We start from the raw sequence: 17,377 nt of genomic DNA, 5'->3' as shown, positions 1-17,377 counted from the left end.
TCGCCTGTTTCCCTTGGGATTGGCGGAAAGGGCAGTGCTTCTAGTCTAATTTCTATTTCTATGCACGCTACCGCCGTTACGCCACCTAGACTCGTTTTGGTCGGGAATTGAAATTAAACGAAATCTATAATTTTTAGATCGGGTACGTTCAACAACTAGGAAACGGAGTCAACGGTGGCAGCGTTGGAGCGTTGAAAGTTGTTGAACGACTTTTTGAACTTCCGGTATTGACGTCACGATGCTCAACGGTTGAGGAAAAAAGTCAACGCCTAGGGGAGACGTTGTAAGTACGTTGAGTGCGCTAAAAGGTCGTCTGCAGAAGCGTCTGATCAATTTTGCCAACCTAACGCTACTCTTTTGTTAAACCGGGATTTTGAATGTAACTCCAATATATCATCCTCTATTTCATCGTCATTAACGAAAATTATAGAGGCAAGCTTCCTTTTCCTTTCCATGATTTTTGAATACGACGCCCAAAAAAATTCAACAATCCAACGCATCCCCCGTTCAACAAATAAATTCTCAACGCTGAAGCGTTGAATTTATTTTGCCGTTCAACAACTGATGACGTCACGATACCCACCGTTGAAACGTTGAGTTTTTTTTAAGATTACGTTGAATGAACGTTACCTAGTTGTTGAACGTACCCGTTTATATAAAGCTCGCCTAGAAAATGCCGTCTGCTTTATTTTCTGCCCTATTTAAACAGCTGCATGGACGATAAGTCACTCAATGCCTTTATGGGTTGTTTGAATTTATATGGTAGAATAGAGGTAGGTATTTTGATTTGATTTTTATTGTCGTATTTGAAACGTGCTAAATACTTGCACAGTTCTCTTATCTCTGTACTAATGACATAGTTGAAAGTTTATGAAAATGCAAAATTATTAGCTATTGTGTGATTTGTGACTTACAGTACTGTTGGAGTAATGATAAATTGAGTTGTTTTGGTTATCTATTCACGCAGGATTGATTTCAGCCTGATCAAAAAAAATACTAAGAAATAAATGGATAATTACAATGGAACATTAGTGTTTTGATTTGACACTTATTTTATCTGGTTATTCTCCAGCAACACTCAATGCTCCATTGTAATCGTTGTCTGGTTTATCATTGTAAAATGTTTTGTTTTACAAAGTCACTGGCTGGAAGAGTATATTTTATCTATACTCAAATTTATAGTGAGACTACGATAATCAAAGAATGACATTTTTAATTGCACCATAAGTAACAGAATAAACATAAGTATGACACTTCCTATCCTCACAATGGCATGTTCTTTAATGATAGTCTGTTTCACCAATGACAACATGAATCATTATGTGGTTAAGGACTGACCAGCAATTTACTATAGAGTAAAGGCAGTGCTATGTCACACGATGTCACCCATACTTTTTCTTATTTATAACAAATTTGCAATGGCGGCCATGGCCAAAGCTACGGAGTGGTACTACTCTATTATATTAGTTAGCTATTTTCAACTTTGAGACTTGAGTGCGTTTTCGCTTGTATTTATAACCATCAAACTAATTTGACAGTGATTTTGCCAGCTAAGATAAAAAGAAGGGGCGAGATTTGTTAATATAAAATAAAGCGTCTGCTTTTGATGATCTCCTTTCGCTAATTGTGTCTCAAGCCCACCATGCTCTACGCTTCCCTTGTTGTCATCTTGTTGGTTTCTCTTGGAAGGAACTAATTGTTCCTGGGGGGGGGGGGAAACATCTCTGATGATACTGTGGTCCAGAGAAACCACAGCAGGAAAATAAGGCAGACAGGTTCAAAGAAAGACATGACTTTATTAAGATAGTTCTTTACTTAGCTACATTTTATTATTAAAACCACATAAATTAATACAGAAAGCCTAGCTCCTTTGGAGGCTAGGTGTGGAGTGAGGGACAGAGGTTGGTACTGCCCTATATATATCTACCCTTATCTTGGCTAGGTTTACTGATCGTGAGTACCAAGCGTGTATATGCTACTCTTTCCTTCTCGGCTGGAGCGCCATCTATGGGGATAATTTATGTGCAAGGAACCCTTGGTCCCTACACTCTTTTCCCATGTAAACCTTACATGGTGCAATGGAAGGCTGAGATTTTAGTTTGGGTCCTTAAGAACATTTAATGGCGAACTATAGAATTGCTTTGGCGTGTCAAGCTTCTTGTAGTGATTAACTCTATGGTAGAAAATAGTGTTAATAATTTTTATTTTTCAAGGTATTTTCTCTGGAATACCAATCCGTAACTCTCTATGTTGACAATTAAACAGCCTCTTTCGCCTCGTCAGTCGCCAGATGAGGCTATAAGCTGGTACCATGGGAAAATCACTAGAGATACAACTGAACACATACTTACAATTAGTAAGTTGGTTTTTAATACATTGTAACCAATTTATAAAAGAAAAGTGAACATAATAAAAAATTTATGAAAAATTAAAAAATATTAAAAAAACAGTTAAAGGAAAAGTCCAGGTTTGGTAAAACTTGGGTCTATTTGAAAGATCATGTTTAAATAAACTCAAAAATATCAGTCGTAAAATTGTATCTATTTTTAATGACGAGAAATTAATTTTTAAACGAGTGAAATTTACCGCCAAGCGATCTGCCATTTTTTGTTTCGGGGTGACGTTTTAGGACTTTAATCACGCGCTGTTCGCGCTATAACAGGCTTTAACAGCGCTCTGTTCCCCGCGCGCGATTGCTCCGCGTGCGGTCTGGTGAGGGAAGGCGAAAGAAAATGGCAGCTCGCTTGGCGGTAAATTTCACTCGTTTAAAAATTAATTTCTCGTCACTAAAAAAAGATACAATTTTACGACTGATATTTTTTAGTATATTTAAACATGATCTTTGAAATAACCCAACCTGGACTTTTCCTTTAATATTATTAAAAAATAAAACAGATTCTGACAATAATTTTTTCAAATTTATTTTAATCTGAGAACAATCATTATAAATACATAATAAAAAATTAATAATGATGAAATTCTGTTCCTTTTTAAGTATACCTGTTGAGGTTTGGAAAATAAAACACTAATATTTGCGTTAAACGGACATAGTTTATTTTGTTAAATAATATTAAAACTCATTTATTTACAAGCTATGTACAATAAGTTAGGGAAAACATATTTTACGAAGTTATCACTAGAAGAGCTAGTCCAGAACTGACTGATTAGACAAATAGACAAAATAACCTGCATGATGACGCCCCCTAGTGGTGGTAGGTCAAAGTGACAAAACGTTTACACATCACAATACTCCCCCTACTTTGGCATGCCACACTCAGGTTTTAGATGTAGTATTTCAACACAATTATCAAAATTAATTCTACTTAAAGGTTTCGTAAATATGTCTGCAACGTTATCTTTAGATCTAACATATTTTATATCAAAAACACCTTCTGCATATTTTTCTCTAGTAAATTTATATCTTATATCTATATGTTTAGAATTATATTTTTCAATATTATTTTTAGTAAAATGTATAGCGGATTGGTTATCACAGAAAATTAATGTCTTGGGAAAATTTATACCAAAAATGTGTAAATCATTGATTATGGGCATCAACCATAAAAGTTCTTTAACAGTCTCTGATATACCAATGAATTCTGCTTCCATCGTAGATAGTGTGACACTTTTCTGCTTCATAGCTCTCCAGATGACTGGTGATGTTCCGACATAGAATACATAACCGTTTATCGAATGTCTTGAATCTCGATCTGATGCATAGTCACTGTCTGTGTATGCGACTAATCTGGTATTCTGTTGTTTCTGATAATGTAATCCCCAATCTGCAGTTGATAATACGAATCTGGTGAGCTGGCATAGATGTTTCCGGTGTTGAAACCCTGGATTACTGTTAAACTGCGATAGAACTATCACAGAAAACAGTATATCTGGCCTGGTTCTATGGGCTATAAATAATAAGCTTCCTATTAATGAACGATATGGAAATTTCTTCATATGTTCTTTCTCTGCCTCTTCAACTGGACAATCTTCTTTCGTCAATATTACACTTGAATTCATAGGCAGGTTGACTGTTTTCTCCAGATGTATTCCAAACTTTCCAGCCATTTCTTTGATGTAAGTCGATTGGTGAAGTTTCATTCCATTCTTTACATCTTCAAATTCAACACCTAAGAATTTCTTCAGAGGTCCCAGTCTTTTTATACTTTTTCGGTACGTATCTTCTAATATGTTATTATTCTTCGCTAGTACTGCCAAGTCGTCAACATATACTAGGATTATGACGTGATTGGGTATGTGATATATACAATTTGTTCCGGGGAATTTTTGAAAACCCAACTCTTTAAAAGATCGGTCAAGTTCCTTGAACCATTGCAGCCCACTTTGTTGCAATCCATACAAAGCCTTCTTCAATTTAATACAATGTGATAAAACGTTTGCCATTTCAAAACCAGGTACCATTGTCATATACGTCTCTTGATCTAGGGTTCCGTATAGGTATGCATTTTTTACGTCTAGATGGCAGTGTATCCATCCCATTGCGACTACAAAAATGGCAATAAACATTCGTATCAAAGAAAAGTCAACTACGGGTGAAAATGACTCCTCATAATCAATTCCTTCTACTTGAGTATAGCCTTGTGCCACTAATCTGGCTTTGTAACGTAGGATTTGATTGTTGTTGTCCTTTTTAAGTGCGTATACCCATCTGCAACCCAGGATTTTCTTATCTTCTGGTCTTGGAACAACTTCTATTACATCTCTTTGGTGTAACGTTTTCATCTCTTCCTCCATTGCTTCTTGCCATTGTTGATGTTGAGGTGACTTGATTGCTTGTTCATAATTCTTCGGTATAATAACCTCTGCATGATATGCTGCGTATTTATCTTCATCATTGTCTTCCACACGTAGATCTGATAAGAAAATATCCAAATTCTTTTTCGAAAAATCGAATAAGTTGAGATCTAAATTTAAATTGTGCGCCTGGAGATATTTTGCCACATCAGGTTTCGATCTTAAAGTATTTCCTCCAAAAGGACCCTTGTAATAAATATCAACATCTCCTTTCGTTTGCCCCTTCTTACGAACATGAACCTCCCGACTCCAGCCATCGGGTAATTCATCCTTAGATTTGTCAGGTAGTTCCGGAATAACTTTATACTCTTCCTCTGGGTTCTCTTCGACTACAGATGTCTCTTCATCTGATTTGGTAGGAATCTGAATCTCTTCTGGTGATTCCCAATGTATATCCTTATTTTCGTCTAGCAAAATTTCTACGCTCTTTACATTCGGCTCCGAGGTTGACCATAATGGGACTCGTAAGATTCCATGTTCTTGCTTTTGGACTGTACCAGAATCTTGAATATGAAGGACCCCAATCATTTCTTCATCAAAAGTGACATGTTTAGTATCTCTTACAATCTTGTCTTCTGGATCCCAGACTCTATAACCTCTGGTAGAAAAAGAATAGCCCACAAGAACTCCTAGTTTTGCCCTCTGTTTTAATTTGTTCTTTCTTCGTTGTTTTGGAACATGTACAAATGATAGACATCCTATTCGTTTCAGGTGTCTTACGCTCGGTTTGTGACCTGTCCAACGTTCCAGAGGTACTTGATTATCAAGCTTAGCATGCTTCATTCTATTCTTCAGGTATGCAGCCGTGTAAACGAGTATACGTACTAAACCAGTCTCTTCGGTTGCAAAAATGATGCGTTGCCCCAGAGTCAATAATCCACTGGTCTGTGGCGTTGGATGTACAAAAAGCCGTTGCCAAGAACCCCCGTCTTGACATCTCATTTGAACGACCTCTCCGACCCCGAGTGCCTCTCCGGAAACTCCTCCCACGTCCGGGTTTTTCTAGTTGGCAACTTTCCGCCTTGTGTCCTCTATTTCGACAATTGTAACAAATTCCTTGAAATTTATCTTCTTGTTGCTTCAGTGAGTTATCCCGGTTTTGGTTATCTTCTCGTGAACCATTTAACTTTTTCTGGACAACTAATGCATTACCGTTTGATTCCTGAAAAACTGCTCGGCTTTGCCTCCCATACTCGGCCAGTAAAATGTTCTTGATCGCTTACGACGTAAAAGCTGCGTCATCTAATTGATACATATGTTGAACCAAAGGTTGATATGACTCAGGCAATGATCCAATGAGTTGGTACGCAACTTCATCATCATCGATCTTCTTCCCAGCGTTGTCCAACTGTCTCTTAACTGCCATAACTCTTCCTATAAACCCAGGCATGGTTTCACCTGCTTGAAATTCAAGGTTGTTAAATTATTTTCTTAAAACAGCAATTCTTGCTCTTGACTTAGGCTCAAAAACATTTTGAAGGGCATCCCATATGCCTGCAGCAGTTTGTACACCCTCTATTATACTTCTTAAATCTTCATTAATGCTTAGTGCTAATATAGAATAAGCCTTGGCCTCTCTCTCTTTATATTTTTGTTTCAGTTCCTCTTTAGCCTCTGAGCCTGGCGCAGTTTCAGATTTATCTACTATTCCCCAAAGCAATCTTTCGTTTAGAATCATTTTAATTTCATATTGCCAACTTCTATAATTATTGCTTGAATGTAACTTAGTCATATGAGCAACCAAAGATATGCCTTCCGCCATTTTGTTATCTTGACTTATTTGGTTTGCAGTTCTTTAACTTGAAAATCTTGTACAAAACATTTTAACTGGAACAATACCTTGATACATCCTGCAGACCAAACCCTTGGCCAAAATCGTTTTCAAAAACCATGCATGTCCAATGAAGAATAGGCCCGTTTTTAAAACCGTTCTAAAAATCGGCGCCACATTGAGGAAAGTAACCAAGCGTCTGCTACCACTTGTTGAGGTTTGGAAAATAAAACACTAATATTTGCGTTAAACGGACATAGTTTATTTTGTTAAATAATATTAAAACTCATATGTACAATAAGTTAGGGAAAACATATTTTACGAAGTTATCACTAGAAGAGCTAGTCCAGAACTGACTGATTAGACAAATAGACAAAATAACCTGCATGATGACGCCCCCTAGTGGCGGTAGGTCAAAGTGACAAAACGTTTACACATCACAATAATACCAGTGTATGCTTGCTGTTTTATCTGATCACTCACCGCTCTTTAGTACAAGATCCTGAACTCTTTTAGTACAAGACTTTAAGTGATCAGAATGCCACTCTATTGGCCCTTGAAATGTAAATTTGAGCAAATTTAACATTGTTACTTTTATCACCTTACATATATAAAACTCTTTCTTCAACTGAGCCAGCTCAGGCTGCGCCAAAAATTATCTCAGTCTGTTCGTTTACAGCGCGTTGAGCGAGATTGGCTGATTGACGCCCTAACATGCTCACTTTTGAGCGCTGCGTCCTCTAGCGGCCGAATAGTGCACTAGAAAGCACTGCCACATAGTCTAGAGAGATTTGCCAGAGCGATTGAATTCATCTTTTAAAGCTGATGGACCTAATTTTATTGTCTACGTATGTAATCAGTGGCGTACATAATGGGTCGGATGCTTCTGGAAATAATGATTATTATATAATAACTTATTTTAAGGCGTTTACAATGATTAGAAGCCTTCAATATGTTTTTCAAAATCTATTATGTTAACTCTAGCAGGCTGCCCTTAAAGTTGAAATGTCTGGTTTCAGCTTTTTTTATACTAGCCTATATGGAGAGATAACCCTAAAAAAAGAGTGAACAAAGAAGATGGCATCAACGGTCACTGTCTAGCTGAGGATGTGGCAGACGACCACCTGCTGGGTAGTGGGAGTAAAAATACCTTTTTTCCTTGGGGAAAAAGGGGATATAAAACCTTACGAAGGAACTTTTCGAACTCTATACGTAGTGATGTGTAGGCAGTGTCAACTCAAGTTCATACGCGGGCTTGCTAACCATACGTTCCAATTAGGATAACAACTTAATTATGCGCCATAGAAATTCCACATTTAATTTTGCAGGGGTAATCGGTTTTCACTGCAACTAAATTGTTTTTTAAGTGCTCGCTCACTGCAAAGGATTTTCAAAAATGAGCGCTCCCAATTTTTGCTCATCTCTGAACTGAAGAAGTTAGTTAACCACATCTAAAAGTAGACAAGATTAAAAACGTACAGAGCATTCTACGTTAAGGTTTTAGTTTTATTTTCGTTTTGTACATCTACTCACTTTGAAATTCTATCCAATCAGGAAGAATCTATATTTTATCTTCAACCAATAGAATAGCTTAGGCGTTGCAAAGTTTTATATTTTTAGTTTCATACACTTTTCAAAATAAAATCTAATATTGGTACTTGTTTAAAATAAGCTTCTCGAGTACTCGATATATAAGCCTTGGCTTCAATTTCAAACTGGAAATTGTTTCAAATTTCTCTTCTAATGGTTTTTGAGTGCTCGCACATGCCTAGTTATACTTCATATATCAAGATTGATTTGTTTTCACAGATGGAAAAAACGAAGGCCAATTCTTAGTGAGGGAAAGTACCACATCACCTGGGGATTACGTTTTAAGCGTTGTTAACGAGGATGAGTTTATTCACTACCAAATTATAAGAAGAGGAGATGATGCTTTTTACAGTATTGATGAAGGTCCAATTTTACATGGAATAGGTTACACTTTTTCTAAAGTCAATTTGCAAATTCCATGATGACCTTTGATATATTTTCTCTAGAAACTCTGGTAGCGTATTATCAAGAAGGTGAAAGGGGCCTTATATCGAAACTTGGTCCATTTTGTCCAGGACAGCCACCTCCACCAGAAATAAGATGCCATGGAAGATCAAATTTACTGCATAGAGCAACATCAGGAGGTATTGTTTCATTATATTGGTTAGGAAACTATACATGAATACACTTGGAATGTCTAAGGATCCGTTGCTCCCCCCCCCCCATTGCTGCAAAAATGCATAGAGGCATGGGGGGGAGCTTAAACTACATCTAATCCCGAGTAAATTTGGGGAGTAGACATTTGTAGCTTTGATGAGTGCAAGTTTGCACGTGATCCTGTTTCCACAGTGGGGAGACCAAAAAAAAAATAAAGTTTACATTTAGCTATCAAAGAACACTGTGCGCTTGGCTGATGGAGTAACGAAACCAGTCTGTCGCCAGATTCAATAACGTACTGAACCTGCTCTTTTAAATTAATAAAAGAAAACCTTAAATTTTTTAAAGGCTAATTTTTTCATTCTCAAACAACTTCAGTGAAGTTATTGGTTGTTCTGAAATACATTTTCTGGCTGGTTATTGTACGTTATCAGTTTATTATTAGTAGGGATTGGGTCAAGACTAACCTAACAATTCGACCAGAGGTAGGTCCATTGTGCATAAAAAGCACAGACACAGGACATGAGAGGAAGTTTCTATTAGTATTTTATGTATTTTCTTAATCATAAATTAACTAGTCTTTGTTATATTAACTGAACTGAATAGTTCTGAACTAAACTGCCAGGTAGCACTGTACAAGATTCGGAATCAAGGAATTTTAGTTGATTCTCGTTGATTCCAAAAATCATTTTTTTCATTTGATTCCATGATTCTGCCTTAATTCCATTCTGATTCTTTCGTAATCCAAATTGATTTTTCTGATTTCACTTTTGATTCCGTGGATTCCTTAAAAGAACCGTTGATTCTGCTTGATTTCAATATTCTGCTAAAATTCCAAATAATAACAATTTTACGTAAATTCCGTATTTCCTAATTGATCCCTCATACTCTTATATTTAAAGGGAACAGGAAAGGCAATATTTGGCATTTCAAGGGATCCGTAACCCATGTTGCAGCATTTGAAATTATCAGTCTGATAATGATATTTTGTATCCCTCTACCAGCATCAGCGTTCACTTCACCCAACTTTTTCCATTTCTCTGCAAATTAAGTTTTTGCATCTATTGAAGATAACGATAAAACTTTCTATGTATATGTAAAAACCATCCACGTTACGATGTTTTGTTCTCAAGGTTATGTCAGATAAGAATCTGCCTTGTTTTTTATTGTACAGTATGTATACTTGCCTGGAGCTCATTTAGTGTGTCACTTGGGTTCCTTTAGCAGCTCACTTCGCTAAGGCGCATTACCAGTTAATTTAACATGTTGATTTTATAAATAAATTACTTTCATATTTAATTTATATACAGGGTGTTATGGATAGAGAGTACCGAAATTTTCTATATGCATTCTATGGGTCTCTATGAGTAAAAAATGTCTAATAAACATGGGTCCTAAAGTGCTTCGTTTCAGAGATATGGGCTCCCAAAAAACTACCCCAAATACCAGACACGGCCTTATATCTGGCAAACAATATTCTTCCTTGAACCAAATTGTTTTCATTATTATTATTGTTATTATTATTAATGAAGGGGTGAAGGGCTAAGAAAATGCCCGTTCGCGCACGTCGACCAGAGGTCCATTGTGCAAACCCGAACCTTAAGACTTAAAAAGTCCAATATCCGACACAAAACGGAGAATCCTCTTGGCTGGCATATTATAGAAATCAGAAGTTTCCAGTTGATGCATACCAAGATGCTCGAATCTTTGGGCCACGTAGTAATCGCACCTACAAAGCACATGAGAGGCGGTTTCCTCCTCAGCCTGACATGCCCTACAGATTGGATCATCACTGATTCCAATCAGGTAAAGATGTCTGTTAAGGAGACAATGACCTGTTAGTAGGCCAACGAGCAACCTGATACTAGATTTGGAAAGCGAGAGACACGCCTTAGCTCTCTGCCTAGAGGGGCCCGAGATAAACTCTTTAGCCTGCCTTTGGCCATCCATCTCAAGCCAAAGCTTGAGTTGACGGTCAGTCATGGCGTTAGAGATAAGGCCGCGAACTATGCTAGAGCTGATAGGAACGGCAGGTTCAGGACCAAATAACCCGGCCTCTGTCCCCTTCTTGGCTAAGACATCGGCCCTCTCATTACCATAGTACCCCCGATGGCCAGGAACCCAATAGAGCTGAACTTTATTGTTGGTGCCTAGCTCCGAGAGGAGGTTCAAACAGCTATAAACCAGTTTTGAAGAGACCTGAAACTGGTTGAGAGCCTTGAGGGCTGCTTGACTATCCGAATAAATTTGGATAACCTTGCCATGAAGCTTTTTAAGACAAAAGTCAACACAGAAGCAGATAGCGTCAATTTCCTCCTGGAAAACACTAGCATAGACACCAAGGCTTTCAAAGAAGCCGAGATTACTAGTAAGACAATACATCCCCGAACCAGAGCCAGAGCGGGTCTTAGACCCATCGGTAAACCAGACGATTTCTCCTCTGGCCCCGAGGGTACTATGATTGGCCCACTCTGTACGGCTTGGAAAATAAGTATTGAAAGACTTACTAAAATGTAGCTTCGTAGTCATCATATCAGAACCCATTAGATAAACAGGTAACTGACATGAAATTTCCCGAAAGATCTTGGTGTGGCTGTTATCAAAAGTATTCGCCTTCCACCAACCATTCTGGTTAAGCCTATAGGCTCCCATAGCAGCAGCTTCCTCTATGAAAAGATGAAGAGGAAAAATGTTTAGGAGAATTTCTAGAGAAGCACTTGGGGCTGTTCTCATAGCTCGTGTGATGCTGACACAAGCCAGGGTGAGCAGATCGCTCTGCACAGTCTTAATACGGACTCTTGGCCACCAGACCACTGCAGCATAAGAGAGCAATGGTCTGACGATCATGGTGTACAGCCAGAAGACCACTTTAGGGCTAAGCCCCCATGACTTGCTAACTGCACTCCTGGTCCTCCAAAGTAACATCTTAGCCTTCTTAACTATAGAGTCTAGGTGAGGCTTCCACGTTAGTTTGTTGTCGAGAATAACACCAAGGTACTTCACCTCCGTGCTTTCGCTTAAAATAGTCCCAAATAAGGAGATTTCATTAAAAGAGTTTTGCAACCTTTTACGAGTAAAAGGAACAAGTACCGTTTTATTAGGATTGACCGTAAGACCAAATTCCCTGCACCAGTTTTCCACTGATGCAAGAGCCCTTCTTACTAAATCGCTAATAGTGTTGGGGAACTTTCCCGTAAAGATGGCGATATCGTCGGCATAGCCGAAGTAGCGGCACCCATCTCTATCTAGCCTCACCAAAAGTTCATCCACAACCAGGCACCACAGCAGAGGTGATAGAACACCACCTTGCAGGCAACCACGGCTGGTAGTGACCATAAGGGATTCACCGAGCAGGGAGGATACCACCACACGATTCGTCAGCATAGCTTTGATCCAGAGACACAGTGTCGTTGATGCCAAAGCGCTTTGCAGCCTTCATGATGACTGCGCACTTATCAAAAGCGCCCTCAATGTCAAGGAACACTGCTAGAGCTATTTCCTTAAAGTTAATAGCCCTTTCAATGCAATTAGTTATGCCATGAAGGGCAGTCTCAGTAGATTTGCCTTTTTGGTAGGCATACTGAGCCGTCGAGAGAGGAGTATGAGAAAAAACCTCTCCCCTAATATAGTTGTCTACCAATTTCTCCAAAATCTTTAGAAAAAATGAAGTCAACCTTATGGTACGCAGTGAGGGTTTGCTTGTAGGCAACCCAGTGACCCGACCTCTTAGCTTTGTTAAACAGCCTTCTGGACTCTTTGCGAAGCCTGCCAATCTCATGGCTCCACCAAGGAACTAGCCTTGGCTGGTTGGTAGACTTCACCGGACAGTTACGGTGGTAGGAGTCGATAATGGCATGTTGCATGCGATCAACAGCCAAATCAAAATCCAGCACCGATGACAGCCTAGGCTTATCATCCTTCAGATGAAAATTTAAATCATCCCTAAAACCAGACCAATTAGTTCGCCTGGGATTACGAAGTTCGGTATAAACCTGAACCACTTTCATCCTGACTTTATAGCAAATGTGTCTGTGATCCGACAGTGATGGTTCACTAGACACATGCCAGTCATTAATTAGATCTGCGACATTTTCTGTGCACAGCGTGAGATCAATGACCTCACTTCTGTTACGGGTAACAAAAGTTGGTTCATTGTTTTTATTAAGAATATGAAGTTTCGTACTGACCATGTATTCCATTAGCTTATCACCACGATCGTTGCAGTTGCTGCTGCCCCAGTTAACATGGTGAGCGTTCGCATCAAAACCTATGATGAGTTTATTCCCGACCGCTCACAGTGGTTGACCAGATTGGTCACCTGTGATGGTGGGGGCAGAGCATCATCGTAAGGAAAGTAAGCATATGTCAGCGTGAGTTCATCATTCCCATCAGCGAAAGGGGAAATGATGTTAACCACGGCAGTGTCCCTAGAGTGATAGATTGAGAGCGGAAGGGCATGAATGTCCTTGCGTACCAATATACAAGCTCTAGGTGAAACGGAATTATGGTCATAATAGACATTACCTGCACTATCCTGACCAAAAAATCACTGCATAACAGTCGGCCCTACCTATTTTTAGTAACGTTGTAGACCAAACATCAAGACTATGTCAGTCGGCGCTACTTAATATAAGTGAATTTGCTGACCAAACATCAAGCTTATCAGTCGGCCGACGAATATTATGCTGTTTTGCAAAAATGAAGGCTGTATAGTCATAGGCTCTACCAATATATCAATTAACAGTACTAATTTAACATGGATGTAATTAAATGACAAACATACATTCTTAAATGTTTAAGACATTTTAATAAAAACATATTTAAAATACTTTGGCTAACAAACTTTTGCTATGCTCGAAAAAAAAACTTAATTGAACAGTTTGATATAATATTTATAGGTCAACGTTTAGACACTGTTAATAACTTATTTAAAATGATTGATAAAAAGATAAGATAATTCATGACTAAAATTTTAATGTAATAATGTAATATTTTATTTTCAATAGGAGTTTTCAAACCGAAGTTCGTTTTCAAGTCATAGTTAAGCATGTACCCAACTATGGCTTGAAAAGGGACTTTGGTTCGAAAGCTCGCCTATCGGAATAAAATGTTATATTAATATTAAATTTTAGTCATTAAATATCTTGTCTTTTTTATTATACATGACTTATTTTGTACTGATAATCATTAATTTAAAAAAATAAGTTTTAAACACAAGTTCCTGGTCATTTTTAGTTAGTGTCTTTTGACTCCATTGCTTTTAAGCTTCTCCTTAGGCGTCCCCCGTTCCTATCATTTGCGTGTTTGAACCATAATTTTATTAAAGATTCTACATCTATATCTTTTCCCAGTATCAAAATGGTTGATCGTTTTACCGCTTCTAGAAGGCGATAAATCATAAGGTTAAATTGTTAAACATGTATTATTATTTACACTATAGTACTATCCCTTACCAAAATATAAGTTGGCTAAAAACCACTTACAACAACTTGTATTTCAACTTGGTTTTCAGTTTGTATTTGGGACAAATGCCTACTAAAAAATAACTTAAATCGTCTTTATTAATCAACTTATTTCCAACTAAACCAGAATCAACATTTACATTTAACTACTTAAAAGCAACTTAAATCCTACTAGGGAAACATCTAAAAACCAACTTAAAAATATTATGTAATTTCCTGACTACTAAAAACCAACTAATTATAAACTTAGCAAAAGCAGTATTTTCCTACCAACTGAATAACAACTTATTACCCCTTTAATTGTAACTTGAAATATGCTGACAACTTGAGACTACTTAATACCAACTCAATATCAACTAATAATGTGTATACAAACTAAATACAAACTGAAATCCAACTTATTTTTTGGTAAGGGCTACCCAACCGTAAAACGCACTACGTGTGCTACTGGGGTAAAAGCAACTTAAAAATAATATGTAACTTCCTGACTGCTTAAAACCAACTTAAAAATAATAAAAACCAACTAATTACAAACTTAGCAAAAGAAGTATTTTCCTACCAACTGAATAACAACTTATTACCCCTTTGACTAGTAACTTGAAATATGCTGACAACTTGAGCCTACTTAATTCCAAGTTAATATCAACTAATAATGTGTATACAAACTAAATACAAAGTGAAATCCAACTTATTTTTTGGTAAAGGTGCAATTGACCAAGTTTCAAATAAAAAAGTTTAAGCGACTCATTCTAGGACAAACAGCGTTAATTTATTAAGTTGTTTTTCTGAACGTTACCAATAATAACTCTCTTCTTATAGTTTGTTTTAATTCTGTGGTTTAGTATAGGTCCAATGCATTACGTCACTCATGATAATCAGGGGAATCATACTAAACTTAAAAAAATTTAATGTTCTCTAATATGTTTCAGGTGATTTGGTTGTAGTGGGGGAACTTCTTAAGTCAGGTTACCATAGCTTAGATGCTAAAAACCAAGATGGTCAAACTGCTGTTCATCTGGCTGTTATAAAGAACAACACTGAAATTTTAAATATGCTAATTGATTCTGGAGCCAGTCCAAATAATAAAGATTCTGAAGGACTAACACCATTGCATGTGAGTACTAAAGTCCTAGCGTGATTAACTTTCACCTTTAGGGGTACTTTAATATGAAAACATGGATTTACAGGCCCTGCAATGTGGGCCCTTGGGTGTCAGACTAGGAATTTGGTAGACAATTAATTTTTGTGGATTGTACTATTGTGTTTAACATTCCACTGAAAAATATCGTTTTGCATTTTGCACTGCTCTAGGGCACTCTGAGACCACCCTGATTGAAATTTCTCATTCCTTTTGTGCACTCTGATCTTCTATAAGCCATTTTTTCTCTAGATTTACTCATAAAAAATGGATGAAGAACCCAATTCGATCAAGATTTTTGTGTAAACCACATTTGGGAAAAAAATTGCATATTCTTTTTAGTGCAAGAATTAATCACTACAATCCTCAGTTTGTTCTATTTCTCTCAATTTGGGTCAAGAGCAATATGATGTCATAGATTGATTCCAAGATAATCTTTTGGTGTCAAATAGAAAGTGATATTAATATTAATAACTGATTTCATGTAAAGTAATTGTATCATGTTTTTGTAAACAAATCTCAGTCAGATCAAGATGGCAGGATTAGGTTTATCCATTTCTTCTATACATTTTCGTATGCTATATTTTTAAATTTATCTCTTACTTGGAACTTATTTCATTAAGATGTCAAAAATATTTCATTTATGTATGTAATTATGTACAGATCTAAATGTTAGTTTTACTAGTCCCTTACCAAAAAATAAGTTGGCTAAAAACCACTTAGGACAACTTGTATTTCAACTTGGTTTTCAGTTTGTATTTGGGACAAATGCCTACTTAAAAATAACTTAAATCCTCTTTATTAATCAACTTATTTCCAACTAAACCAGAATCAACATTTACATTTAACTACTTAAAAGCAACTTAAATCCTACTAGGGAAACATCTAAAAACCAACTTAAAAATATTATGTAATTTCCTGACTACTAAAAACCAACTAATTATAAACTTAGCAAAAGCAGTATTTTCCTACCAACTGAATAACAACTTATTACCCCTTTAATTGTAACTTGAAATATGCTGACAACTTGAGACTACTTAATACCAACTCAATATCAACTAATAATGTGTATACAAACTAAATACAAACTGAAATCCAACTTATTTTTTGGTAAGGGGTGGTACACCCAGAATTAAATAAAATTAGTCTGTTGAAAAATTGAAATCAGTAAGTTAGTGAGCCACTGAGTTTTACATCCCAGTAATTTTCAAATAACAGTTTAGTTTTATAACAATGTGTAAACTTAATAAGAGCACATTTTTTATGTTGAATTTGTGAAAGGTTGGTAAACCAAATTTAACTTTGCCATATATTTGCATAACCATTAATGATGTCCATTGTCACCAGGGGGCGCTGTATTACTGTGATAGTTTTTGTTTCCTCACTCTGCTGGCTGGCTACACTGCGACCATCAGTAACTCTTTTTCTTTTATACATAGTATAACGTCACTTTAGTAGAATATTTTCTAAAAAATTCTTTACATTGGCATTTGAATATGCAATTTATTCTTAAGTGGTTAAATAAATTCATCTTATTACGTTAAATAGCCAGTGGTGTAGCCATTAAGCAGTGTTCATTAAGATCCATAGGTGTGCACTAGAAGGCCACTGCTGGGCTAGGAGCTAATCCTAGTGGCACAAAATCAGTGTCAACTGTATACAAAAAAACAGGCAGAAAAAGGAGAGAAGGGACCTCAAATATCTTGATTTTGTTAGGCTTGCAAATGTTTATTTTGCATTTATTCTATTTCAGTATGCCGCTCGTCTTGGATTATATGAGTGCTGTAAAATTCTTCTTCATTATGGAAAAGCGAATCCACAAATTAGAGCTTCTGAAACTGGTTTTGTGCCTTTGCATGAAGCTTGTATGAATGGAAATGCTGAAGTTGTTGAGGTAAATATTTTTCTAGATATTTTTTATCAATTACTTGTACCAATAGCACCCAGTACTTATTTAGGTTATCGAGAATGTCAATGTTCTTGGCCTTTTGGGCGTGAGCTATTTCC

The 17,377-nt window shown here is 36.9% G+C and overlaps 1 protein-coding gene across 2 annotated transcripts in view; it reads left to right on the top strand.

The window, feature by feature from the left end:
* Positions 1 to 654: 654 nt before the first annotated feature.
* The window catches only part of Shark (SH2 ankyrin repeat kinase), a 30,896-nt gene continuing 14,173 nt past the window's right edge, over positions 655 to 17,377 (top strand). For both annotated transcript variants that reach the window (XM_090167915.1, XM_090167914.1), the window contains exons 1-6: positions 655 to 773; positions 2,214 to 2,356; positions 8,393 to 8,557; positions 8,620 to 8,757; positions 15,162 to 15,346; positions 17,124 to 17,264. In XM_090167915.1, coding sequence (XP_090024041.1) covers positions 2,248 to 2,356; positions 8,393 to 8,557; positions 8,620 to 8,757; positions 15,162 to 15,346; positions 17,124 to 17,264 — 738 coding nt within the window. In that variant the 5' untranslated portion in view covers positions 655 to 773; positions 2,214 to 2,247. The remainder of the gene's footprint in view (positions 774 to 2,213; positions 2,357 to 8,392; positions 8,558 to 8,619; positions 8,758 to 15,161; positions 15,347 to 17,123; positions 17,265 to 17,377) is intronic.

The sequence above is a fragment of the Leiobunum rupestre genome, chromosome 3, assembly GCF_980474605.1.
Source record: "Leiobunum rupestre chromosome 3, qqLeiRupe1.1.hap1, whole genome shotgun sequence".
Classification (NCBI taxonomy): domain Eukaryota; kingdom Metazoa; phylum Arthropoda; class Arachnida; order Opiliones; family Sclerosomatidae; genus Leiobunum; species Leiobunum rupestre.
Note: the sequence above shows the minus strand (reverse complement) of the source record. Positions and strands in the feature narration are given on the sequence as shown.